Here is a 26983-nt window from a genome sequence, read left to right on the forward strand (position 1 = left end):
TTTATTTTCAGGGTAATGAAAATGATCTAAAATTAGACTATGATGTGATGCTAGTACAATCCTGTAAATATACTAAAAGGAAAAAAAAACCCACTGAATTACATTATTTAAACAGGTGAACTTAATAGTATGTAAATTATAGCTCAAAAAGTTATTGAAATTAATTAGAAGACAAAAGGAAGATAGGATGACCAATTAAGAGGTTACTACACAATCCAAACTGTGGCACTGGTTAAGTCTGAGCTCAGCAGTAGGAACAGATAATAGAAACACAGAAAGAAAAAAAAAAAATACAGTGTCAACATGCTTTGGAAAGTAAATGAAACCAGAAACTGAGATGTGTGAGGGTCTTTGGAGGTCATTTGGTCTAACGAAGGAATTTCTTTAGTTACAACCCCATGATCCTGTTTCTACTTAAACACATTCAGAGATAAGGAACTCAATATAGTATCAGTTCAGTTCAGTCACTCAGTCGTGTCTGACTCTTTGCAGCCCCATAGACTGGAGCACGTCAGGCCTCCCTGTCCATTACCAACTCCCGGAGTTTACTCAAACTCATGTCCATTAAGTCAGTGATGCCATCCAACCATCTCATCCTCTGTCGTCCCCTTCTCCTCCCACCTTCAATCTTTCCCAGCATCACGGTCTTTTCCAGTGAGTCAGCTCTTCGCATCAGGTGGCCAAAGGATTGGAGTTTCAGCTTCAGCATCGGTCCTTCCAATGAATATTCAGGACTGGTTTCCTTTAGGATAGACTAGTTGGATCTCCTTGCAGTCCAACGGACTCTCAAGAGCCTTTCCAACACCACAGTTCAAAAACATCAATTCTTCGGCATTCAGCTATCTTTATAGTGCAACTCTCACATCCATACATAACTACTGGAAAGCCATAGCTTTGACTAGATGGATCTCTGTTGGCAAAGTAACATCTCTGCTTTTTAATATGCTATCTAGATTGATCAAAACTTCTCTTCCAAGGAGCAAGCGTCTTTTAATTTCATGGCTGCAGTCACCATCTGGAATGATTGTGGAGCCAAAAAAAAATAAAGTCTGACACTGTTTCCATTGTTTCCCCATTTATTTACCATGAAGTGATGGGACCAGATGCCATGATCTTAGTTTTCTGAATGTTGGGTTTTAAGCCAACTTTTTCACTTTCCTCTTTCACTTTCATCAAGAGGCTCTTTAGTTCCTCTTCACTTTCTGCCAAAAGACTGGTGTCATCTGCATATCTGAGGTTATTGATATTTCTCCCAGCAATCTTGAATCCAGCTTGTGCTTCATCCAGCCCAGCATTTCTCATGATGTAGTCTGCATAGAAGTTAAATAAGCAGGGTGACAATATAGAGCCCTGACGTACTCCTTTTCCTATTTGGAACCAGTCTGTTGTTCCATGTCCAGTTCTAACTGTTGCTTCCTGTCCTGCATACAGATTTCTCAAGAGGCAGGTCAGGTGGTCTGGTATTCCCATCTCTTGAAGAATTTTCCACAGTTTGTTGTGGCCCGCACAGTCACAGGCTTTGGCATAGTCAATAAAGCAGAAATAGATGTTTTACTGGAACTCTCTTGCTTTTTCAATGATCCAGCGGATGTTGGCAATTTGATCTCTGGTTCCTCTGCCTTTTCTAAAATCAGCTTGAACATCTGCAAGTTCATGGTTCATGTACTGTTGAAGCCTGGCTTGGAAAATTTTGAGCATTACTTTACTAGCGTGTGAGATGAGTGCAATTGTGCAGGAGTTTGAGCATTCCTTGGTCTTGCCTTTTTTTGGGATTGGAATGAAAACTGACCTTTTCCAGTCCTGCACCCACTGCTGAGTTTCCCAAATTTGCTGGCATATTGAGTGCAGCACTTTCACAGAATCATCTTTCAAGATTTGAAATAGCTCAACTGGAATTCCATGACCTCCACTAGCTTTGTTCGTAGTGATGCTTCCTAAGGCCCACTTGACTTCACATTCCAGGATATCTGGTTCTAGGTGAGTGATCACACCATCGTGATTATCTGGGTCATGAAAATCTTTTTTGTATAGTTCTGTGTATTCTCGCCACTTCCTCTTAGTGTCTTCTGCTTCTGTTAGGTCATACCATTTCTGTCCTTTATTGTGCCTATCTTGGCATGAAATGTTCCCTTGGTGTCTAATTTTCTTGAAGAGATCTCTGGTCTTTCCCATTCTATTGTTTCCTCTATTTCTTTGCACTGATCGCTGGGGCAGGCTTTCTTATCTCTCCTTGCTATTCTTTATATTCCTCAATATAATATAGTTAATTCCAATATTATCAAGTTTTCTTTATGTTGAATGAAATCTCTCTTTCATTATCTTTGTATGGATTTCCCCATGTCTGTTCACTACCTACCTCACTGCCCACTGATTTCTTCCTTAATGTCAAACTTCCCTAGTTTTACCGTTTATATGGTTTGCAACAACCAACCCACTAACCTTTAAGTGTTTAATAGAACAGAACTGTCCTCTTTCCTAAAAAGATGGCTCAATACAGAATTGTGTAAAACAATTTTACTTCAAAAAGAATCAACAAAACGTCAATAAACACATGAAAATATGTTCAACATCATTAATCATTGCATCATGCATCTATACTCAGCCGTGTCGGACTCTTTGCAACTCCATCGACTGTAGCCTGCCAGGACCCTCTGTCTATGGGATTTTGCAGGCAAGAATACTGGAGTGGGTTGCCATTTCCTTCTCCAGGGGATCTTCCCAACCCAGGGATCTAACTCACATCTCTTGCGTCTCCTGCATTGGTAGGCAGATTCTTTACCACTGTGCCACCTGGGAAGCCATTCATCACTCAGGAAATACAAATCAAAACAAGATAGCACCTTACACCCAAAAGGATGACTACTATCCCCACACCAGAAAATAACAAGTACTGGCAATGGTAAGAGGAAATGGTAACCTCTGGGCATGGTTGGTGAGAACGTGTAACAGTATGGCCACTAGGGAAAACTGTATGGAGCTTCCTCAAAAAATTAAAAGTAGATATACCATATGATCCATCTGGATATATACTCCTCCCAAAAAAATGGAAAGCAAGGTCTCCAAGAGATAGCTATATACCTTTATTCATGGCAGCATTACTCACAATAGCTAAAACATGGAAGCAACCCAAGCGTCCATTAATGCATAAACAAAATGGATGAGTTGTAGGGAATATTCTACACACTAGGAAATGTTCAGCCTTAAAAAGGAAGGAAATTAATTCCGACATATGCTATGAGACAAACAAACCCTGAGGACATTATGTTAACTGAAGCCAGTGACAAAAAGACAAATACTGTATAATTCCTACTTATAAGAGCTATGTAGAATAGTCAAAGTTACAGCAACAATCAGCAGAATGGTGGTTATAAGGGCAGAGGGGAGGGGGATGAAGCGTTATTGCTTAACGGCTATAGTTCCAGTTTCACAGGATGGAATGATTTCGAGAGATGGATGCTGTGATGGTGGCATAACATCATGAATTTATCGAACACCACCAGACCCATACACTTAAAAATGTTATATATGTGTCACAACTTTAAAAACTAAAAGAAAAGCTCTTTATAAGCCTAATGACAGGAGGCTCAGAAGAGAGAATGTAGTAAACTGAGTTCAAATTGAGACCTCCAGTCCTCCAAAGGGTATTTATTAAGCACCTATCGTGTCCCAGGCAAGACAGTAGTTCCTGGAAGTTCAGGCAAAGGCAATACAGCTAAATGTAGGTGTAAAGACACACAGGTGCTGAATATATGAAACTAGTTCTCAGAGAAAGAGTAAAGCTAGAGTGTAAGTGTTCACCAAGGTGGTAGCTGAGAGTAGATTAAATATTCTGAAGAAAATAGAAGACAGCAAGCACGAGAACAGAATTCTGGAATAGTTGTCATGAAAAAGAAAGAGCACCAGGGCTTAGGGTCAGGAAGTCTGAATTCTGGTCGCTGCTCTGCCATTCCACATGAGCCAGAAACTCTCACAGTTTCAGCTTCTTCATTTGCAAAATGATGGTAACATGACTGTGATAAGGATTAAATATCTGAAAGCAACTGGCACACAGTAGCATACTTGATTAAAAACTGTTGAAAGGATGAACAGCCTACTGTCACTCATGAGCTGGACAGGAAGGCCAATGGTAAGAACCTTTAGCACAGCCAGGCTACTAACAATGAAATTAGGGAAAAACACCGATAATAATAACATTGATAATGAATTTAGTGACAGCATTTAATGCTCAAAGTAATCCTAGGCAGTAGGTATTACTGCCCCTGCTTCACAGATGTGATCACTGAGGCTCAGAGAAATCAGGCCACACTGCCTTTTAGCATGGACCAAGTCTGACTTCAGAGCACAAACTCTTAACCATCACATGACTTCACCAAGCTACCCTGGGAAGTGGGTGGGGAACAGACAAGAGTGGAATGTACAAGCACTTGCTCTCCAGGCCACGTAAATTAGATAACTTCAAAAAGGAAACATTAAAAGGCTTTACAGATATAATGAAGCACAGTTTTGGAAACCACAGCAGAGATGTAGCCTTGCGCAGCAAGAATTGGGCACCGTCCTGTACAAACAATGCCGTCAGGCAAGTGGTGACAGGCTCCATGAATAACAGCTGCAACTGCGAGGCTCTGAACAATGCGTGCGTGTGTGTGCACAAAGCTCAGACACCCAGCAGTGCCTTCCGCCCTACAGAGGCATTCAGAAGCCAATTTGCCACCAGCGGCAGTATTTTCAAATACAAAGGAGAGTATGGTTCTAAGTGATGATGTGGTAAGACTCCAGATGGCTTATCTGCAAAGGCAAGCTTCACTGACTGTGTCTTGGTCCATCCATGTTCCACCCAAATAAAGCACCAGGAATCGCTGTTAACAACCAGGACATGCACCTAGAAGGGGCTACAGAGGCCACAACAACATCAATACTGCATCAGTAACTCGAGGGCTCTTTATTTTAACACAGCCAATATACTGAATCCAAAAATTCAATATACTCTTTCCTGCTTCCCCTATACCAACCTTCACTCCAAGCTTCATCACTAACACATCCTTCTTTAACCCAAGTCTCCTCAGACCCCAACAGAGAATCATTTACTTAGGCAGAAACTCCCGCCTACTCCCCAACACCCCTACCCTCTCTCATGTCTAGGCAGTAGATATGACCAACCCTAACCCGGCTTCTCTCCTTCCTAGTCTTTCCACTCTGCCCAGTGAAACACCTTTTCTAATGCACGTAAACTCATCCGCCTCTTCAGCGGTTCCCTTAGGAAGCACTCCCTTCGTCTCCCTGATGGAACAAAATCACATTACTCCTACACCCTTCCCTCCTCCCTTCCCCTGCTGTGCTCACCACCTGTCACCTCTAGATCAGCACCCCACTCTCATCCCTCAGCGACCTTCCTTCCGCGGGGTTCTCTGCCACCCACCTACACCTCACCATCTCCACTGTGACTCTCCACACTCCGCAGCAGAGGCTCTCCCCTCCTTCAGTGACTGCAGCGACTGGCTCAGGCTTACCTTTTGATAAGGCGAATTTATCAAGACCATTTTTAAAAGGGCATATCAAATGAGCTGTATTAAAATATATAAACATTAATCACCAAATAATGGAACCAACAATATTGATATCGTGGTGTCTCTGGTATCCTTGATCAGCAGGAGGAGAGACCGAGAGGATGAAATTGAAGGTGGGGTGACGGTTGGGGTGAGGTGATGCTCAGGAATGGAGTGAGAATGTGTTGGCAATTAAAAGGTTTGACGGTGGATTTCAGGCTGTATGAAAATATCCTTGGATAAAAAATGGCCACATTAAAACATCATTTGCCACAAAGGAACTTTCTGGGTAGATGGGAATGTTACAAAGACTGTGATAAGGTATAGTACAGACGGGGTCTATCCATTTGTCAAAACTGACGGCTAACATTTGTGCATTTCCATGCATATAAATTACAGTTCAAAAAATCTGTAAAATAAGAATAATGATAATCCACTGGGTAGAGGTATACAGACAAAACAAGGACGACAGAACGCTGCTCACTGTTGATACTGGTTGAGTATATAAGGGTTCATTATACTATCCTGTTCGTTCATGTTTGAAATTTTCTGCAATCAAGTTTTTAAAATGTCACATACCCAGCTCCCACACACCTCGTGTGTGTGTGTGTGTTTGCACGCACGCATGCATGCACATGCACACGCTTAGTCACTCAGTCATGTCTGACTCTTTGCTACCCCATGGACTGCAGCCTGCCAGGCTCCCCTGTCCATGGAGATTCTCCAGGCAAGAATACTAGAGTGGGTTGCCATGCCCTCCTCCGAGGGATCTTGCTAACCCAGGGATCAAACCCAGGTCTCCCGCATTGCAGATGGATTCTATACCATCTGAGTCACCAGGTAAGCCAAAGACTAGAGTAGGTAGCCTATCCCTTCTCCAGGGGATCTTCCCGATCCAGGAATTGAACCGGCACCTCCTGCATTGCAGGTGGATTCTTTACCAGCTACGCTACCAGGGAAGCCCATACACCTCATGCTCAGCCACTATATCCTTTATATCCTCTAACACTGCAATTTCAATATTTACCACAGGTCTTCCAAGAGCCCAAGAAAAGCACTAACTCACCACCATACTGGACATTCAAATGCTCCATCTTGAAAGCACATTTTTCCAAGAGTTCAACTTTACATTTCTGACATCTTCAAATTCGAGGCTTGTCCTCTAATTTCTTTATGCAGCATTTTAAACTAGCAGTCTTTCTATTTCAACTTCTGTGCCACTGTACTCTTTGTAATGCTTTTCCTCTGGATCTTTTTTCTACTTCATCCTAGCCTCCTCTCCTTTATAAATAAGAGTGCTATCCAACAGAACTTTCTGCAGCTCTTGATATGTTCTATATCTGTGCTGTCCAATATGGTAACCATGGGTCACATGGGACTACCAAAGATTTAAAATACGGCTAGTATGACTGAGAAACAAAAACCTTCAATTTTATTTCATTTTAATCAATTTAAATTTAAATAGCCACATGCGGCCAGTGGCTACTCTACTAGACAATGCAGTTCTATAATCTCTCTCACTCATTCTCATGACTTCAGTTACCACCTAGATATCCAAGGACTAACTCGTAAATTTATGCTAAAAACAAAGTCGCCCGGGTGAGTTCCACAAGCAACTCAAACCCCAAAGTAAAATTAATCATGTCCACCATCAACTCCCTTCTTACTTACCCCAAATACCTCTCCCTTCCCAATATTCTTAGTTCAATAAACAGAATCCATCATCTAAGTCATTCTAGTTTTAACTCTTTTATCTTCCATATCTTAAGTAAGAATCTATTCCTTTTGAGCCTAATTAACTGATCTCTCTATCTCTAGCCCAAAGTACATAATAAGCACAAGTCCTGCCTGGTATAATGCATTCAGCCGGTTAATACTGTAGACTTTCCTTTTCAAATATATTATGATTTCCCCACTGCCTACAAGTGAAGTTTCAATGCCCTAGGATAACAGAGCATTCAAGATTGTACACATGGGAATTCTCTGGCAGTCCAGTGGTGAAGACTCAGACAAAAAAAAGGTCTGTACACAATCTGGCCCCAAGCTACCTTCCCACACTTGCCTTCCATTTCTGCCTTTTAAACCCCTTCTCTCCAGCCAAAAATGAATCCTCATTGTTCTCCAATACATTCTATCACAATGTTTGCATTCACCCTTCTGCTGATGCTCTTCTATCCTCCTTAAATATCCGTTGACCTCTGTTCAAATCCTAACCACCCTTCAAGGTTCAGCTCAAATAAGACCTCTTCTATGTGTTTCTTAGATCTTCACCATTCTCCCCATTCTCCTGCATGCATGCTCAGTCATGTCTGATTCTTTGCAACTCCATGGACTGCAGCCTGTCAGGCTCCTCTGTCCATGGAATTTTCCAGGCAAGAATACTGGAGTGGGTTACTATTTCCTACTCAAGGGGATCTTACTGACCCAGGGATCAAACCTGCGCATCCACCTGCATCACCATTCCCCACCAAATAGTAATTTTTATAGTAATTTTTTTCTGAGTTCTCATCCTAACTTTTTCAAAGCACTACATTTATGACAATAACCAACTTTTACTTTGTTAGAAGTAGGTTATGTTCATTTCTTATTGTGTCACAAGCTCTTTAAAGATGGATGTCACGTATTACATATCTTTCTATCCACCAACAGTTTCTAGTAAAATAGCCAGCATAAAATAGGCACTTAATAAATTACATCTACTGATTATGATAATTTCATTTGCATTATAGACAAATTCTTATGTGTAAAGAATGTTCAGTATCTCAAAAATGGCTTAGGCACTAAATTATCCCTGTAAAATTATCGAAGACAGACAAGTATTTTGGGTATACACAATTCCCCAAATTGCCTTAAGCAGGAGCTTCTACCTACTGAAAAAGAACGCTCCTATTCTGGTCATGTACTATCAGTTTAAAGAATAAAACTAGCATTGATCTAATTTATCTCCTACGGGAATACAAAGAGTTCCTATTTTAAACACAGCACTTTGTATCAACACAGGAAACTGATATTTCAGGGGCTCATGGGATATAACTGATTCAGGTTTAATATGATTCAAGTGACAGAAATAACAAATTATTCAATGATAATAACAGCTACCACTTCTTACACACTTATGTCAGATACTATTCAAAGCACTGACATGCATTATCTCATCTAACCTTTATGATACTCTATGAGATATGGCCTGTTATTCTCATTTTACGTATTTTTTAGAAACTAGGCCTAAAAGGTAGATTACACATCTTTTTAAAAAAACTGCCCATTAGTCTAACCAAACAAATGGCATAGAAGATACATGTACGTAAAAGCAAATATACAGAAACCCTGGTCTAGGATCCTAAGATCGAGACCTGCTTCGGTTCACGAGCTATAACCTCAGTGAGCCTCAATGTTCTCACTGGTCCTTACCCTCAGAGTAGTTGCAACAACCAAATGAAATAATGAATATGAAAATAAGCAATGAAAGTGCACTAGACTTGCAGCCAAGGGAACCAGAATCCAATCTCTGATCTGACCTCAAAATAAAGGACTTTGTACAAATAAATCCTACAGTTTCTTTGAACTATATGCATTTTTCTGACAGGCATGGAGCCCCTATGTAAGTGCCAGACATTCTGCTAAGTGTTAGCAATCTCAAAGTGAACATGGCAGAACTCACAGTCCCGAGAGGGAGGCAGATGAATAGAACAGACAAATTATACTTAGAGCAGGTTAAGGGCTTGGTCATCAGAGTATGTAAGAGAGGCAGCCAATCTAGGTTTAAGAGTTAAGGGATAGTTCCCAAAAGGAAATAACTTCTAAGGTGACTGAAAGGATGACTCCTAGGCAAAGAAGAATTCCAGGCAAAGGGAACTAGGTTCAAAGACCCATGCACAGAGGTTAAGTGTTAACAGTAGATTCTAGAGAGGTAAAGAGGATTTTAAAAGCAAAGGTGAGAGATCTTTCTACATAGTTTGTTACAAATGCATGTGAATCTACAATTCTCACAATAAAAATTTCAATTAAAAAAACACAGACATGACAGTACTCTGCAAACTGAGAAGCACCTTAACTATTTCAGTCAGTATTATTACTAAAATTCAATTGCATAATGTATATTGCTACAGAGCAAAGCTGGAAAGGCCATTATAATGGAAATAGAACTACTAAGGACAGTGAGAAACCATATTTCAACAGTTGGCCAAAATTTAGGAAATTGTGATTCAGTACCTTTCACATCTGGTCGATACTGTAGTCCATCATCTTTCTTTCCCAACAAACTAGTGTCATCTGTATCTGTAAGAGAAAATGACTTGAAAATTAAGATATATATGATGTTTAAGTCATACCATGAAACCCCTAAATATTCCAAATGCTCCAGGTCCTGTCCAACTCTCTGTCCACTTTTCCTGCTCCACCACTCTCTTGAGCTATCTCAGGCCTCAGATATAAATGCGTTCTGCATGATGAACAGTCTAACTTCACTGAAACTTCAACTAAAATATCACCTCCTTAAAAAGTCTTCCCTGTGAAACCAAAATCTCATAGACCCTGAATAGAAAGGATTAGCCTGTTCTCCAAGGGACAATGGTTGCAAGATTTCCCTTCTCCCACCACTGTTTCCTTGGAAATATATCAGATTAATATAAATGTGGGATATCAACTGTGTTATCAGACAAAATTTATTATAAAAATGACACCTTACTGGTAAATTCTATCAGGACAGGAGGACTACATGAACATAAACACCTGCTCAGATGACATGATCCTCTACATAGAAAACCCTGAAGACTCTACCAGAAAATTACTAGAGCTAATCAACGAATACAGTAAAGTTGCAGGATATAAAATTAACACACAGAAATCTCTTGCATTCCTATACACTAACAATGAGAAAACAGAAAGAGAAATTAAGGAAACAATACCATTCACCATTGCAACAAAAAGAATAAAATACTTAGGAGTATATCTACCTAAAGAAACAAAAGACCTATACATAGAAAACTATAAATCACTGATGAAAGAAATCAAAGAGGACAGAAACAGATGGAGAAATACACCGTGTTCATGGATTGGAAGAATCAATATTGTCAAAATGGCTATACTACCCAAAGTAATCTATAGATTCAATGCAATCCCTATCAAACTACCAACGGTATTTTTCACAGAACTAGAACAAATAATTTCACAATTTGTATGGAAATACAAAAAACCTCGAATAGCCAAAGTAATCTTGAGAAAGAAGAATGGAACTGGAGGAATCAACCTGCCTGACTTCAGACTATACTACAAAGCCATAGTCATCAAGACAGTATGGTACTGGCACAAAGACAGAAATATAGATCAATGGAACAGAATAGAAAGCCCAGAGATAAATCCACGAACCTATGGTCACCTTATCTTCGACAAAGGAGGCAAGGATATACAATGGAAAAAAGACAACCTCTTTAACAAGTGGTGCTGGGAAAACTGGTCAACCACCTGTAACAGAATAAAACTAGAACACTTTCTAACACCATACACAAAAATAAACTCAAAATGGATTAAAGATCTAAATGTAAGACCAGAAACTATAAAACTCCTAGAGGAGAACATAGGCAAAACACTCTCCAACATAAATCACAGCAGGATCCTCTATGACCCACATCCCAGAATTTTAGAAACAAAAGCAAAAATAAACAAATGGGACCTAATGAAACTTAAAAGCTTTTGCACAACAAAGGAAACTATAAGCAAGGTGAAAAGACAGCCCTCAGATTGGGAGAAAATAATAGCAAACGAAACAACAGACAAAGGATTAATCTCAAAAATATACAAGCAACTCCTCCAGCTCAACTCCAGAAAAATAAATGACCCAATCAAAAAATGGGCCAAAGAACTAAACAGACATTTCTCCAAGGAAGACATACAGATGGCAAAAAAACACATGAAAAGATGCTCAACATCACTCATTATCAGAGAAATGCAAATCAAAACCACAATGAGGTACCATTATACACCAGTCAGGATGGCTGCTATCCAAAAGTCTACAAGCAATAAATGCTGGAGAGGGTGTGGAGAAAAGGGAACCCTCTTACACTGTTGGTGGGAATGCAAACTAGTACAGCCGCTATGGAAAACAGTGTGGAGATTTCTTAAAAAGCTGGAAATAGAACTGCCATATGACCCAGCAATCCCACTTCTGGGCATACACACCAAGGAAACCAGATCTGAAAGAGACACGTGCACCCCAATGTTCATCGCAGCACTGTTTATAATAGCCAGGACATGGAAGCAACCTAGATGCCCATCAGCAGACGAATGGATGAGGAAGCTGTGGTGCATATACACCATGGAATATTACTCAGCCATTAAAAAGAATTCATTTGAATCAGTTCTAATGAGATGGATGAAACTGGAGCCGATTATACAGAGCGAAGTAAGCCAGAAAGATAAAGACCATTACAGTATACTAACACATATATATGGAATTTAGAAAGATGGTAACGATAACCCTATATGCAAAACAGAAAAAGAGACTCAGATGTATAGAACAGACTTGTGGACTCTGGGAGGAGGCGAGGGTGGGATGTTTCAAGAGAACAGCATCGAAACATGTATATTATCTAGGGTGAAACAGATCACCAGCCCAGGTTGGGTGCATGACACAAGTGCTTGGGCCTGGTGCACTGGGAAGACCCAGAGGGATCGGGTGGAGAGGGAGGTGGGAGGGGGGACCGGGATGGGGAATACAGGTAAATCCATGGCTAATTCATTTCAATGTATGACAAAAACCACTGCAATGATGTAAAGTAATTAGCCTCCAACTAATAAAAATAAATGGAAAAAAATAAAATAAAATAAAATTCAAAAAAATTAAAAAATTAAAAAAAAATAAACACCTGCTCAGAAGCACAAGCTTCAGTTTCCCAGTGCACAGTGGGGAAAAGTACAGTCAGGTGTAAATGGGGACCAAGATAAACAACTCCACAGGACTCTAAAAGCATGAATTTCAATTAACAAAAGCCTCAAGCTTAACCAACTCTCCTGAATTTGAAATTCCAGGTAGTACCATTCAACCATATAACCAGTTCCTCAGAAAAGATATTCTTTCTCAGGAATACTCTTTAACCTACGCTAGAAATGCCACCCCAAGAAAGAAAAGCAAACCATGCTACTTCTTCCACCTATAAGGGGTCTCTGTCAGTAAACAGTTTCCTCTGCCATGCACACACCTGACCCTCACTTAGATATCCTCTGAATAGTTTCTTGGGCATTCTTCAGTAGCTTAGGCCACAGACATTGCAATCAGTAGTTCAGTATTTCACAAATAGCTTATCAGTTTAAGGCAGCAAACTCTGGCTTTTAACTTTTCCCCCTTAGCTATGTTTTCCCTAAGCTCATGAAAACATAGCCCTTTAATAAACGCAAAAAAGGGGAGGGGGAGTGGTCAGAACAGAGGGCAGTTAGACATAGTAGCAGCAAAGATGCATAATCCTAGGCCATCAGGAAGTGCCTGGCCCTTGTTTGCCGCTGGGAAATCACACATTATGCTAGTCTATATGTGTCTTACTAGGACAAAAGATTGAAAACCTCTGCCTCTAGTGACCAGGTATTTCTAGTAGGAACAGAAGACAAAATCTCATTCTTAGTTGATATCCTGGCTCCTAAACTATGGCAAAAAGCAAGAAGGGGAAAAGAATTTCAAACCGAAAATAATACTTTTTCCTTATATTCTATAACTTCACGCCAAAATCTCTAACAGTATAAAATATGTAGGGGCAAAAACTACAGAGAAAACATGAAAACAAAATAAACTATTATGCTCTAGAAAAAAAGATGAAAACATGGTAATATCTATAGTTTTACTATAACTAAAATAAACTCGTTTCTAAACAACTATAATCATTTCAAATTTGAGACAATTTTTAAGAACTATAAATATAGCTAAAAGTTCATCTTAGGATCAGCTTAGTAACTAAATAAACAATGAAGAAGCATTGTTTTGTGTCTTGATACAGTGAAAACAAATTTTTAAAAAGCTAAGTTAGTAACAGAATAAAGAAGTTCTAAAATATATAGTAATAAAAACTAAAGCATCAGAGATTTTTCATTTTACAAATTCAGAACACTACCAAAATATACAAGTAAGATTGCAGACATGTGATATTAAAGACAGGTCTCTAGAATGAATTATACCTGTGCAATGACCAAGATGCCTTATATCAATTTGTTCTTGTTTTATACAAGATGCTTCTCGAACAAAACAGGGATTATTATAGGAACTCCCATCAGAAGCACACACAGGATTAAAACTGTATCCACTGCAATCTATATTACACACACACCTGTTGGAAGAAACAAAAATTATTTATATTTTACAACAAAAGTATTTCACAATGCTGCAACAGCAAAACTGAGCAATTTTTTTAGCTTTTTAACATTTTTATTGAGGTATAGTTGATTTACAAGACTATATTAGTTTCAGGTGTACGATGCAGTGATTCAATACTTTCATTACGCTTCATTCCAAGCTATTATATAATATTGGCTGTATTCTCTGTGCTGTACAACATATCCTTGCAGCTTGTTTATCTTATATAGTAGTTTGTAAGCAGTTCTCTTTTTTTTGCTTTCTGTAACAGAAGTCAATACATTGTTTTAAGTCACTGATAAAAGTTTAATAAGCAAAGTGAATGTCCAGCCAACAATTTCTTTCAGGTGAGAATCAAGAGATCAGTTCACTCAGTCGTGTCTGACTCTTTGCGACCCACAAACCGCAGCACGCCAGGCCTCCCTGTCCATCACCAACTCCCGGAGTCCACCTAAACCCATGTCCATTGAGTCGGTGATGCCATCCAACTGTCTCATCCTCTGTCATCCCCTTCTCCTCCTGCCCTCAATCCAGAGATAATTTCATCCATTATTACTAATGCAGTCGCTTCTTTAGAATTTTCATATCTAGAGATAATAATCAAGAAATGTCAAATGTCAACAATATTAGTTAAAAAGCAACATGATATAGCAGAAAGGACAGAGAACTATGAGTCAAAAGTCATGAATCTAAATTTTAGACCACCGAATAACCAGATCTGTGTCCATATCCTCCCACTAAGTCTCAGTTTACTGATCCATAAAACGGAAGTAGTAATAATATACCTAACCATATGACCCAGCAATCCCACTTCTGGGCATACACACCGAGGAGACCAGATCTGAAAGAGACACGTGCACCCCAATGTTCATCGCAGCACTGTTTATAATAGCCAGGACATGGAAGCAACCTAGATGCCCATCAGCAGACGAATGGATGAGGAAGCTGTGGTGCATATACACCATGGAATATTACTCAGCCATTAAAAAGAATTCATTTGAATCAGTTCTAATGAGATGGATGAAACTGGAGCCGATTATACAGAGTGAAGTAAGCCAGAAAGATAAAGAACATTACAGCATACTAACACATATATATGGAATTTAGAAAGATGGTAATGATAACCCTATATGCAAAACAGAAAAAGAGACACAGATGTACAGAACAGACTTTTGGACTCTGTGGGAGAAGGCAAGGGTGGGATGTTTCAAGAGAACAGCATCGAAACATGAATATTATCAAGGATGAAACAGATAACCAGCCCAGGTTGGATACATGAGACAAGTGCTCGGGCCTGGTGCACTGGGAAGATCCAGAGGGATCGGGTGGAGAGGGAGGTGGGAGGGGGGATCGGGATGGGGAATACATGTAAATCCATGGCTGATTCATGTCAATGTATGGCAAAAACCACTACACTACTGTAAAGTAATTAGCCTCCAACTAATAAAAATAAATTGAAAAAAAAAAAATATATATATATACCTAACCTTACCAAATAATGGGGAAGATTAAAAAAATAGATACAAAACATGTAAAATAGAAGTCCTTCAAAAGTGTTTCTGAGTTACACATCCACCTGTATAACTGAGTGTCCACTGAACACTCACTGCCTTCTACAGAAGGCCAAAAAAGTACAAGGCATGGTCACTCCTCTCAAGGACAGTAAAATCTAACTGGGAATATAAAACTGAAAACCATAGAGGGACTCTGTTTTCCACCAATATGGTGGACTCGGAACCTGTACTAATCCTTCTAATGAAAATGACGAATATTTTAAAGCATTCTCAAATGCACCTGTAAGATGTCAAGAAACAAGGAATATTCAAGACAAAAGTTAAATGAAGACAAGAATAGAAAAAGATCAATTAAGTTTGCCACAGCTGATTTTCACCTTGAAGGTATGTGCCAAACTAGGTAAATTCAACTATTAACTTTTTGACTTTGCAGGCCTCTGAGAACAGAAGACAAAGAATACTGACCTACCTAAGGTGGAGAGTCTGAAGACCCTGGAAAAAAGGCATGAGGGCAGAGGAGAAATGAGTTGCCACATTCCAAGGGGACTGTTTAAAGCGGGAAAAAAATCTTCCCCTGAGCCACAGTACTGAAGAGAGGGTAAAAAAACATCTCCCTGAGAACTACAAGCCAGTCCTCACATGAGTAATTACAACTTAAAATATTACTTGGATGTTCTGAAAAAAATCAAGCCCAGAATTTATTTTAAGAGTCAATGACTGGAAAGGGCCCTAAGCAACTAACAAAAGTAAAAGCAATCCTCTCTGGAGAAACCCAACTATATTATCTTAGACCTCTAACATTTTCCAAGATACAGTTCTGAGAAAAACAAACAGATCACACACATGTTCACTCACTCCCACACCCACAACAGACAAGAAAATAAAACACCATGGGCAGAGCAAGCTGATGTGGAAATGAACCAAAAAAAGCTTCTAACAAATAAAGAATGTATTATTAGAAATAAAAAACTCACTGGGCAGATTTAAAAGGAGATTAGATAAACTAAAGGTGAATCCATGAACTGGAAGACAGGTCAGGAGAAAATGCCCAGACCACAGCAGAATTGAAAAGACAGAACATATTAAAAAAAAAAAAAAGATTAAGAGACATGGAAGACAGTCACAAGATCTAATAAAAATCTGATTAGTTTCAGATGAGTTAAAAGAATAAGGCAGGGATAATATTCTCAGTTTCTCACACTTTCTAAAACTAAAGAAATATACTAATCTAAATATCCAAGAAGCCTAATAAATTCTAAACAGGATTATTAAAATATAATCTAGATAGTGAAATATCACTGTGGAATTTCTGTAACAAAGCAACAAAACAATATTTTAAAAAGCAGCCAAAAAGAAAAGATTACCTTCAAAGAATCAAGAAGAGAGACAGGTGTCTTCAAAAGCAGTACTGAAGCCAAAGTGTTTACTTATAACCAAAAGACAGTGAAATAATACCTGCAATGTGCTGAGATAAAATAAGAGTTTATATAAAAAGAACTATCTTTCATGATTAAATGTAAAATAAAAGTAATCTGGAAGAAATAAAAATTTAGAGAGTTTGTCACCTGTTGACTGTCAGTAAAGCAATTATAAAGGCAGTAGAAAAATGATCCTACAAGAAAGACCTGATATGAAAACAGAAATGAAGAACAAAAGTATAAATACAAAAGCAATATTAACAAAATACTGACAATATAAAAACAATGACATCAAAGCTCTGTGCTGCTAATTTTTTAAAAAAAAACAGTAAATTAAAATATTAATGATAGCATACAAATTGGAAGGGACTGAGATTACAGTGTTTTAAGAAGAACAGAAATACTGATGAACTTCAGACTGTGATAAACTGAATATACATGTTAAACTTATATGCAAAATATATATAAAAATTAACTTGAAAAAAGACATAGGACTTGGAAGCATATAAGAATATATGTAAAAAAGTGTTCAAACTGTTCAATAACCAAGAAAATGTAAATGAAAACCACGACACACCATCACATTCACTAAACAGCAAAAATTAAGAGACCAATACAAAATGTTGACAAGGATGAGAAGCAAAGGGAATTCTTACCTTCTGCTGGAGGGAGAACTTACTGGTACAACCACTTTGGAAAACAAGCATTACCAGGAAAGCTAGACTTGCACGTGTCCAATAATCCCACTACTGAGTGAGGCTCTTGAAAGTCTCTTACACGTGTGCACCAGAAGACATGCATAAGAATGGTCACAGAGCATTACTCATGAGGACAGAAGACTGGAAACAATCCAAATGTCCATTAACATTAAAATGGACGATAAAGGGATGTGGAACAGTCAAGCAACTGAATTCAATGAAGCAGCTATGAGCATCAACACAAACAAACCTCAGAAACATAATTCTGAGCAAAAGAAGGTACACATAGTATGATTCCACTTATGCAAAATTCAAAATCAAACAAAAGCCAAATAATACTGGGTTGACCAAAAAGTTCATTCGCGTTTTTCTATAACATCTTACAGAAACTTTTTGGCCAATCCAATTTACTGTTAGGAGGGTTATCATGTGATAGAACTATAAAGGGAAAAAAAGGAATCATTTTCACAAAATGCAACTGAGCAGGCAGAACAAAGAAACATGCAATGGGGGAGGATCATGGGAAGCAGTTCTAAAGTACCCTGGATCTCCTGGCTTGGAATGTAGGAATCACAATTTATTTCATTTTTTTATGTTAAACTAAATGTATATGTTTTCATAAGCTTTTCAATATATGCTCTGTTTCATAATTTAAAAGTTAAAAAAAAAAACTTTGAATATTTACTAACAAGTCAAAAATGGCTCTCACAATTTTTAAAGGGATGGGGTACAAATAATATGTGACAGAGACAGTATGTGGCCCTCAAAATATAAAATATTTACCATCTAGTCCCTTACAGAAAAACACTGCCAACTCCAGGTTTAAGGGATAAAAGTAGGCAAAATTGGGATGGCAATTAAACAGAAATAGTGGCCAACAAAACAAAGAATAATAGAGAAAAGGCTCAGCCACAAAGGCAGGGTACCATACCAATCGAGTGAGGAGAAAGGGCCTCAGCTGAGCCCAGTCACTAAGCTGTGTCTGACCCTTCGCAGCCCCGTGGACCACAGCCCGTTCAGGATCCTCTGTCCATGGGATTTCCCAGGCAAGAACACTGGAGTGGGCTGCCACTTCCTTCTCCAGGGGATCTTCCCAACCCAGGGCTCACACTCACAGCTCTGCGCTGCAAGCGGGTTCTTCACCACACAGCCACCCGGGAGCCCGTCAAGAACTGGCCTGCTCACATGCGGGCAAGGTCCACTCCACAGTGGATGCTAACACTGCATGTAAGACCAAGAGCTGTGAGTACAACCACCGCTACTGTTTTCAACAGCACGTGAAAATGAAATGCCCATCTTAAGGAATGTCCGCTCAGTGACACAGTGAGCAGGGGAGAACAGCATTAGCCCCTAGAGGCCACTAACACTATTGATTAGAGTGGTCCCTGGGGTCTGCAGGCTGGTGACGGCGGCAGAGGGCGGGATGCCCAAGCCCAGGAGTGCACTAACATGGAAAGAAATTGCTTCAGCAAACATGCCAAATTCAAGACACTTAACAACCATTCATTCTGCACCTACTGTGTGGGAATAGTCATATTTACCTCTTTAATCGGGACAGCAAATTATGAACAGGGAAGTTGAATATGAAAGAAGTTGAAAAGCCTAAGATCACAAACCTAATGAGTGACTGAGAGGGTGTTCTCTCCACTCATCACAGCTGTCACATAAAACAGACATCTCAGCAGGCAAAGTGACAGATGAAAGGAGGTAAGTAGTTATTTTCCACATTTATATCATGAAAAACCTTTTCACTAAATTGGTCCTGCTTTTCTCTAAAACTCACCAGGGACACTCCTGCCTCAGGGCTTCCCCTCTTCCTGAAACATTTTTTCCCTCAAACAACCACTTAGTTTAAATCCTCACCATTGTCAAGTTTTGTCTCAGATCTTGAAGGAACAGTAGAAAGCTAAATTACTAAACATCCATTTAAGAAATTAGAAAAAGAGCAATGAATAAACCCAGTGAAAACAAAAAAAGGGGGGGGGAACATATGGAGGACATGGATATTAATATTAGATTTATAGATACATCTCAGCAGAAATAGAAAACAAAATTACAACAGAGAAGATCAATAAAACTAAAAGGTGGTCCTCTGAAAAGACCTTCAGGGAATTTCTTGGTGGTCCAGAGGTTAGAATTCCATGCCTTCACTGCCGAGGGCCTGAGTTTAATTTCTGACCCCACAAGCTATGTGGTGTGACCAAAAAAACAAAGACAAAAAGAAGAAAAAAGAAAGAATCAACAATTAACTTTCAAATCAACAAGGCAGGATGAGAAAAAGAAAAAAAAAAATAAACTGAAAAAGACTACAGATTGTGATTTAAAAGATAATAAAATTTTATTGTGAACAACTTTATGTCAGCAAATTTGAAAACTTAAGTGAAATGAATAACAAAAAATTAACTATCAAAATTTGATGAAACAAGAAACAGAAGCTGAATGGTACTACATTCATTGAAGAAACAAAATCAGTTTTAAAAATATCCATCCAAGACAGTATCAGATCCAGGTGATTTTTTAAAAAAGAATTCATGAACACGTTCATTCCAGATAATTCTATTCTTACACAAAACCATCCAGAAACCAGAAAGAAATTCTCTAATTCATTTTATAAGGCCATATAACTGCAAAAAATAAGATTAAAACTCGCTGAATAAAAATGACTAAAAGAAAATCTCATCCTTACAGCAGACAGAATCCCAATAATAAACAGGCACAAAAAGGTATTACAGTCATAAAACAAAAACAGAAAGCTATAAATTTTCTTTTAAAGGAGCACCATAAAAAGTATACGAGAAATGATAAACTCAAAAAAGGACTGGAAAATAAAAGTTCAAGAACTCTCTCAGACAGAACAGCAAAAAAAAAAATTTTAATAGAAACTAAGAGAGACAAGAAAATTAAAGGACTAGTCCAGAATGCCCAACATCTAAATGGCAGAGCTACCAAAATTAGAAAAGAGAGGAAAGGCAGTCATCAAGGAAGTAACTGAAGAAAACTTCTCAAATCGGGAGTCAGCAAGTTTCTGGGAACTGTGGAATTTCATTATACCGAGGACCAAAAGGAGGCTCTACAGGCTTCGAGAGAGAAAACAAACAGTATACAAAGGACCAGAAATCAGAGTGGCTTCAGACTTCAACTGGAAGCCAGAAGACAATACAGCAATGCTTTCACAATTCTGAGGGAACATTCTCTCACTCTTAGAAGTATGCACTCACCCAAGTTATAAGTCAAGTATTAGGTGTAGGATAAATACACCTTAAACCTAAGGTCTCAGATTTCGCTGGTGGTACAGTGGGTAAGAATCCGCCTGCCAATGGAGGGGACAGAGGCTGATTCCTGGTCTGGGAAGATTCTGCATGCCGCGGAGCAACTAAGCCAGTACACGATAAACTATTGAGACTGCCTGTGCAGCTGCTGGAGCCCGTGCTCCACAAGAGAAGCTACTGCAGAGAGAAGCCCATGCACTGCAAGCGGAGTAGACCACGCTCATCACCACAGCTAGAGAAAGTCTGCGCAGAGCAACAAAGACCCAGTGCAACCAAAAGTGAATAAAACAAATTATCAGAAATAAAAAATAAGGTCTCACCTTGTACCCTTTCTCAAGAAGCTACTGGAAGATATACTAAAATGGGAGGTTAAAAAAAAAAAAAAGAAAACAAAAAACAATATGCTATGGAGGAGAGAGGTAAAGGAATTTCTAGGATGATGAGTAAACAAAAAACATTATTTAGTCTGTTTCTGGCAGAGCTCCTAAAACCCTTCTAACTTTGAGAGACAATAGTCTTTTGTGTGCTAATGAGATACTCCACTCCTTCCTTAATTCTAAGTCATTTTAGCAAGCTATGGAACCTTAAAGGAGGTCTTAGGAACCTCCAGATTAGTAGTATCCTGGGCAGAAGTACAAGGAACCTACCTCATCTGCAGCTGGTGTCCTAAAGCAGGAGGGCAATTTGCAGGTCTCAGACCTGTGGGGTCTGTGCTGACTCCAAGCAAAGAATAAGAGAACTGAACTGTAGGACACTCAGCTAGGGCAGGAAAACTGGAGAACTGACTGTGGTGGGAAAAGACACAGCACTGGAGGGAGACTGCAAGATGACAGCTCTATGAAGAGGGCAACCAGTTCGCACTGAAACAGATTCCCTCTGTGGACAGTCATACTGCTGGCTGCCATTACCAGGATGCCTACTGCCCTCTTTTCAGCCAGAGGACAGAATGCCCAGTAAGCGTGGCTCAGATTCTTATCTGTACTTGCCGTGATGAAGTTCCTGCAATGGCCTGAACCAAAGGATCGCGCTCATTTAACTGACATAGTCCTGAGAACTGTACGTCAGCTACAGTGAGACTGGAAGTACAAAATACAGAGCAGTCTGCTCTCAGATGACACGTCTGCCAATCATCCGTACTTGGTGACACTAGAATCCTACCAGACATCTCAACTACAACTCCTATGACATTCCTGATAACTTACTCAGGGTCTTGCCCACCGACTGCCCCAGAAGGGAATCTTATCAACCAGGAAGCCAAAAGCCAGACTCTGACAGAGACTGTTCAACATGTCTTTTTCTGTAAGCCTTCATCTAATAGTGCCAGCTAGGTCGATGCCCGGTATTATGAATTTGGCAATACTCTATCTTGTACCCTAGGTTTTAGGTACTTACGTGAAGTATTCTCTAAACTGCAAGTTTCTATTTTAAACACATCTGTATGCAAAATGTACTTTTCACCAAAAAAAAAAGTCTTAAATAAAGAGTAGAGCAGTATGTTTCATTATAGGGGACTGGAATGCAAAAGTACGAAGTCAAGAAACATCTGGAGTAACAGGCAAAACTGGCCTTGGAGTACAGAATGAAGCAGGGCAAAAGGCTAATAGAGTTTTGCCAAGAGAACGCACTGATCATACCAAACACCCTCTTCCAACAATACAAGAAAAGACTCTGCACACGGACATCACCAGATGGTCAACAATGAAATCAGATAGATTATATTCTTTGCAGCCAAAGACAGAGAAGCTCTATACAGTCAGCAAAACAAGACCAGGAGGAGCCGACTAGGGCTCAGATCATGAATTCCTTATTGCCAAATTCAGACATATATTGAAGAAAGTAGGGAAAACCACTAGACCATTCAGGTATGACCTAAATCAAATCCCTTACGATTATACAGTAGAACTGAGAAATAGATTTAAGGGATTAGATCTGATAGACTGAGTGCCTGATGAACTATGGATGGAGGTTTGTGACACGGTACAGGAGACAGGGAACAAGACCATCCCCAAGAAAAAGAAATGCAGAAAAGCAAAATGGCTGTCTGAGGAGGCCTTACAAATAGCTGTGAAAAGAAGAGAAGTGAAAAACAAAGGAGAAAAGGAAAGATATACCCGTTTGAATGCAGAGTTCCAAAAATAGCAAGGAGAGATAAGAAAGCCTTCCTCAAAGGAAAACAATAGAATGGGAAAGACTAGAGATGTCTTCAAGAAAATCAGAGGTACGAAGGGAACATTTCATGCAAAGATGGGCTCAATAAAGGACAGAAATGGTATGGACCTAGCAGAAGCAGAAGATATTAACAAGAGGTGGCAAGAATGCACAGAAGAACTATACAAAAAGGATTTTCATGACCCAGATAATCACAATGGTGTGATCACTCACCTAGAGCCAAAGTGGGCCTTAGGAAGCATCACTACGAACAAAGCTACTGGAGGTGATGGAATTCCAGTTGAGCTATTTCAAATCCTAAAAGATGACGCTGTGAAAGTGCTGCACTCAATATGCCAACAAATTTGGAAAACTCAGCAGTGGCTGCAGGACTGAAAAAGATCAGTTTTCATTCTAATCCCAAAGGCAATGCCAAAGAATGTTCAAACTACTGCACAACTGCACTCATCTCACACGCTAGTAAAGTAACGCACAAAATTCTCCAAGTCAGGCTTCAACAGTACGTGAACTGTGAACTTCCAGAAGTTCAAGCTGGTGGCTTTAGAAAAGGCAGAGGAACCAGAGATTAAATTGCCAACATCTGCTGGATCACTGAGAAAGCAAGAGAGTCCCAGAAAATCATCTACTTCTGCTTTATTGTCTATGCCAAAGCCTGTGACTGTGTGGGCCACAACAAACTATGGAAAATTCTTCAAGAGATGGGAATACCAGACCACCTGATCTGCCTCTTGAGAAATCCGTACGCATGTCAGGAAGCAACAGTTAGAACTGGACATGGAACAAAAGACTGGTTCCAAATAGGAAAAGGAGTATGTCAAGGCTGTGTATTGTCACCCGGCTTATTTAACTTCTATGCAGAGTACATCATGAGAAATGCTGGGCTGGAAGATGCACAAGCTGGAATCAAGACTGCTGGGAGAAATATCAATAACCTCAGATATGCAGACGACACCACCCTTATGGCAGAAAGTGAAGAGGAACTAAAGAACCTCTTGATGAAAGTGAAAGAGGAAAGTGAAAAAGTTGACTTAAAGCTCAACATTCAGAAAACTAAGATCATGGCATCCGGTCCCATCACTTCATGGCAAATAGATGGAGAAACAGTGGAAACAGTGGCAGACTTTATTTTGGGGGGCTCCAAAATCACTCCAGATGGTGACTGCAGCCATGAAATTAAAAGACACTTGCTCCTTGGAAGAAAAGTTATGACCAACCTAGACAGCAAATTAAAAAGCAGAGACATTACTTTGTCAACTATGGTCCATCTAGTCAAACCTTTGGTTTTTCTAGTAGTCATGTATGGATGTGAGAGTTAAGACTATAAAGAAAGATGAGCACCAAAGAACTGATGTTTTTGAACTGTGGTGTTAGAGAAGACTCTTAAGAGTCCCTTGGACTGCAAGGAGATCCAATCAGTCCATCCCAAAGGAAATCAGTCCTGAATATTCATTGGAAGGACAGATGCTAAAGTTGAAACTCCAATACTTTGGCCACCTGATGTGAAGAACTGACTGATTCATTTGAAAATACCCTGATGCTGGGAAAGATTGAAGGCAAGAGGAGAAGGGGATGACAGAGGATGAGACAGTAGGATGGCATCACCGACTCAATGGACATGAGTCTGAGTAAACTTCGGAAGTTGGTGATAGACAGGGAGGCCTGGCGTGTTGCGGTCCACGGGGTTGCAAAGGATCGGACAAGACTAAACGGCTGAACTAAACTGAAGATCAGTATATGTAGTGGGCTGCCTTTACTTTATAAAAAGGAAAGAAAGAATATGTATGCATACTTGTTTGTACATAGGAAAAATACCTCTGGGAGATTAAGAAACAGATCACAGTGACTGCCTCTAGTGAAGATAACTGGGTAGCTGAGGACTGGGGTGGGAAACAGACCTTTACCTGTAAAGCCTTTTAAAGCTTTTGAATTTCTAACACTGAATTTTAAAGGCATGAATGCAGACATACATACATAAATATAAATGAATGCATTCAATGACTTCTCTGATTTAGTTTGAGGATTTTGGCAAATCACAACTCAGTCTTTAATAATAGGGATAATACCTCAAACGCTGGTGACAGAATCAAATAAGCTTTAAAAAAAAAAGCCCTTTGAAATCATCAAATACTATGTACATCTGAAAGAAATTATTGAAAAATATCTATCCTGTCTCTTTCTTCCTACTTACTGTACATATAAAGTGTCATTCCTTCGAGATATGGTTAAGTTTTATGATCACTGGCATTTTAAACTAAATCACGTGAAGTTATGTAGATTTCACAAACACCTAGCAAAGCCTGCAACAAATTCACCTGCTCCAAGTTCCTCACAGTATTACTAGTCCTTCTCACACACGTTAAACCATTACTATGACCCCTTGTGCAGCTCCAAGTGAATAAGAAAGCCCTGTGTGAACTGCCAGGAGTCCAACAAGACCTACAGAGGGAACTTAAGATACCCAACCTCATGGCAAGTTCATCCATTGTAGAAACCAGCAAGACAAAGTCCCTGTCCTCAGGGAACCCACAATCTGTCAGCAGCCCCAACAATGTAAGGTCTATGTGGAGGTTGTCTGAACACAAGCGTTAGTCATCTATCTCATAGGGATTGCATAAAGAGCGAAGCATGCTGCTAGGAAGAGGTGCTGAAGTCGTGCTTATATCCAAGCTGAAAGGAAGAGTAGGCATTAAACAAACAGACATACAGGGGTGGGACTCTAGGCAGAGAGAACAACAGAGGCAAATTATCAAAGAGCAACAGAGCGTTCAGAAAACTGCAGGAGGCCACGGAGAATACTGTGTTCTACATTTTAAAATCTAACCCCTCAAAAGAAACCATTACTGGCAGCTGTACAGAAATACAGGAAGATATTTCTGGATAAAGGAGCCTGTCATTGCTAACATCTGGGTTATACTCAGTACAGAATAATGTTTAATAGTGTTTATTTCCCATTATCAGAGGAAAACAGACAACATACAATTATTTTTCCATTATAGTCTAAGGGGCCATGGTAGAAATTTATTAAACCTAAATTGCTTTAAAAGTCTACCATTCTAAATATCCATAGTTAGGCCATGTTAAATGACAAAAATTACTGTCATCCCTGATTAGAAGGAAATCAGAGGTGAGGAGAAGATAGCAGTAGGAAAATACTTTGGTTGTTTTTTTTTTTTTTTTTTAAAAAAAAAAAAAACCAACTATATGCAGTTTCCAGAAAGGACATGATGGAGAACAGAGATACAGAGCATTATTCTTTCTGTTTAAATGAGGGGAAAGATGTCATTGCACATTCTGAGGTAGACACTCATCAGCTTGTGACAGTGGCCAACAACTCTCCAAACAGAAAATGGTGGCATAACGACAAAGATGTCTATCAGGTGAATTACCAATTCCTGCTTCTCAAATTGTCTGTCACACTGCACACCTACATGATTCTTTCTCTGAGCAACTCTGAGAGCTTATGTCCCTTAGGGGAAAAGGGAAATACCATCTCCAAAGTGACTGACATCAAACAGGCAGAAGAGCAGGGACAATTTCCATAAAGCACATGGCAGACAAAGTTCAAAGGAATAACTGCAGGGTTCTTATAACTTGCCTGTATTGATGTTATGCCAGATGATTCTACAAACTCCTCAAATCGTTCATGGCAGGGATTTAAGTCAGGTATATAAAAGGTCTACCTGGCTGAAGGAGTTCTATGATTATTTGGTCCCACTGTACAAACAGTGGAGAACTATCTTAGAGCAATAAGCTCAGCCTTGGACAGATGAGAGATATTGGGTTGGTTTTTTTTTTTTTTAAGAGATACTATTTAGATGAAGAGGGAGTGCAGTTGCTAAGAATATGGAGAAATATAATTTTCTATAAAGCAGGTACTGTTCCCAAGTTTTAAGACTAAGAAAATCTAGCCACTATATTTCAAAAGTCACAATGGAATACTGAAACCTCTCCATGTGGGCATCAAATTTCTTGGAACCTCAACTATCTAGCTCTAGGTATAAATTCAAAGGGCAGGCATCAGTGAAGACAGACATCAC

At 39.3% G+C, this 26983-nt stretch overlaps 1 protein-coding gene across 2 annotated transcripts in view; it reads right to left on the reverse strand.

Annotated features, from left to right (window-relative positions):
* TMEFF1 (transmembrane protein with EGF like and two follistatin like domains 1) overlaps positions 1-26983 on the reverse strand; it is a 93026-nt gene that overhangs the window by 19233 nt on the left and 46810 nt on the right. For both annotated transcript variants that reach the window (XM_070459370.1, XM_070459369.1), the window contains exons 6-7: positions 13704-13852; positions 9756-9821 (exon numbers count right to left, since the gene is read on the reverse strand). In XM_070459370.1, coding sequence (XP_070315471.1) covers positions 9756-9821; positions 13704-13852 — 215 coding nt within the window. The remainder of the gene's footprint in view (positions 1-9755; positions 9822-13703; positions 13853-26983) is intronic.

Source organism: Odocoileus virginianus, chromosome 31 (assembly GCF_023699985.2).
Source record: "Odocoileus virginianus isolate 20LAN1187 ecotype Illinois chromosome 31, Ovbor_1.2, whole genome shotgun sequence".
Classification (NCBI taxonomy): Eukaryota; Metazoa; Chordata; class Mammalia; order Artiodactyla; family Cervidae; genus Odocoileus; species Odocoileus virginianus.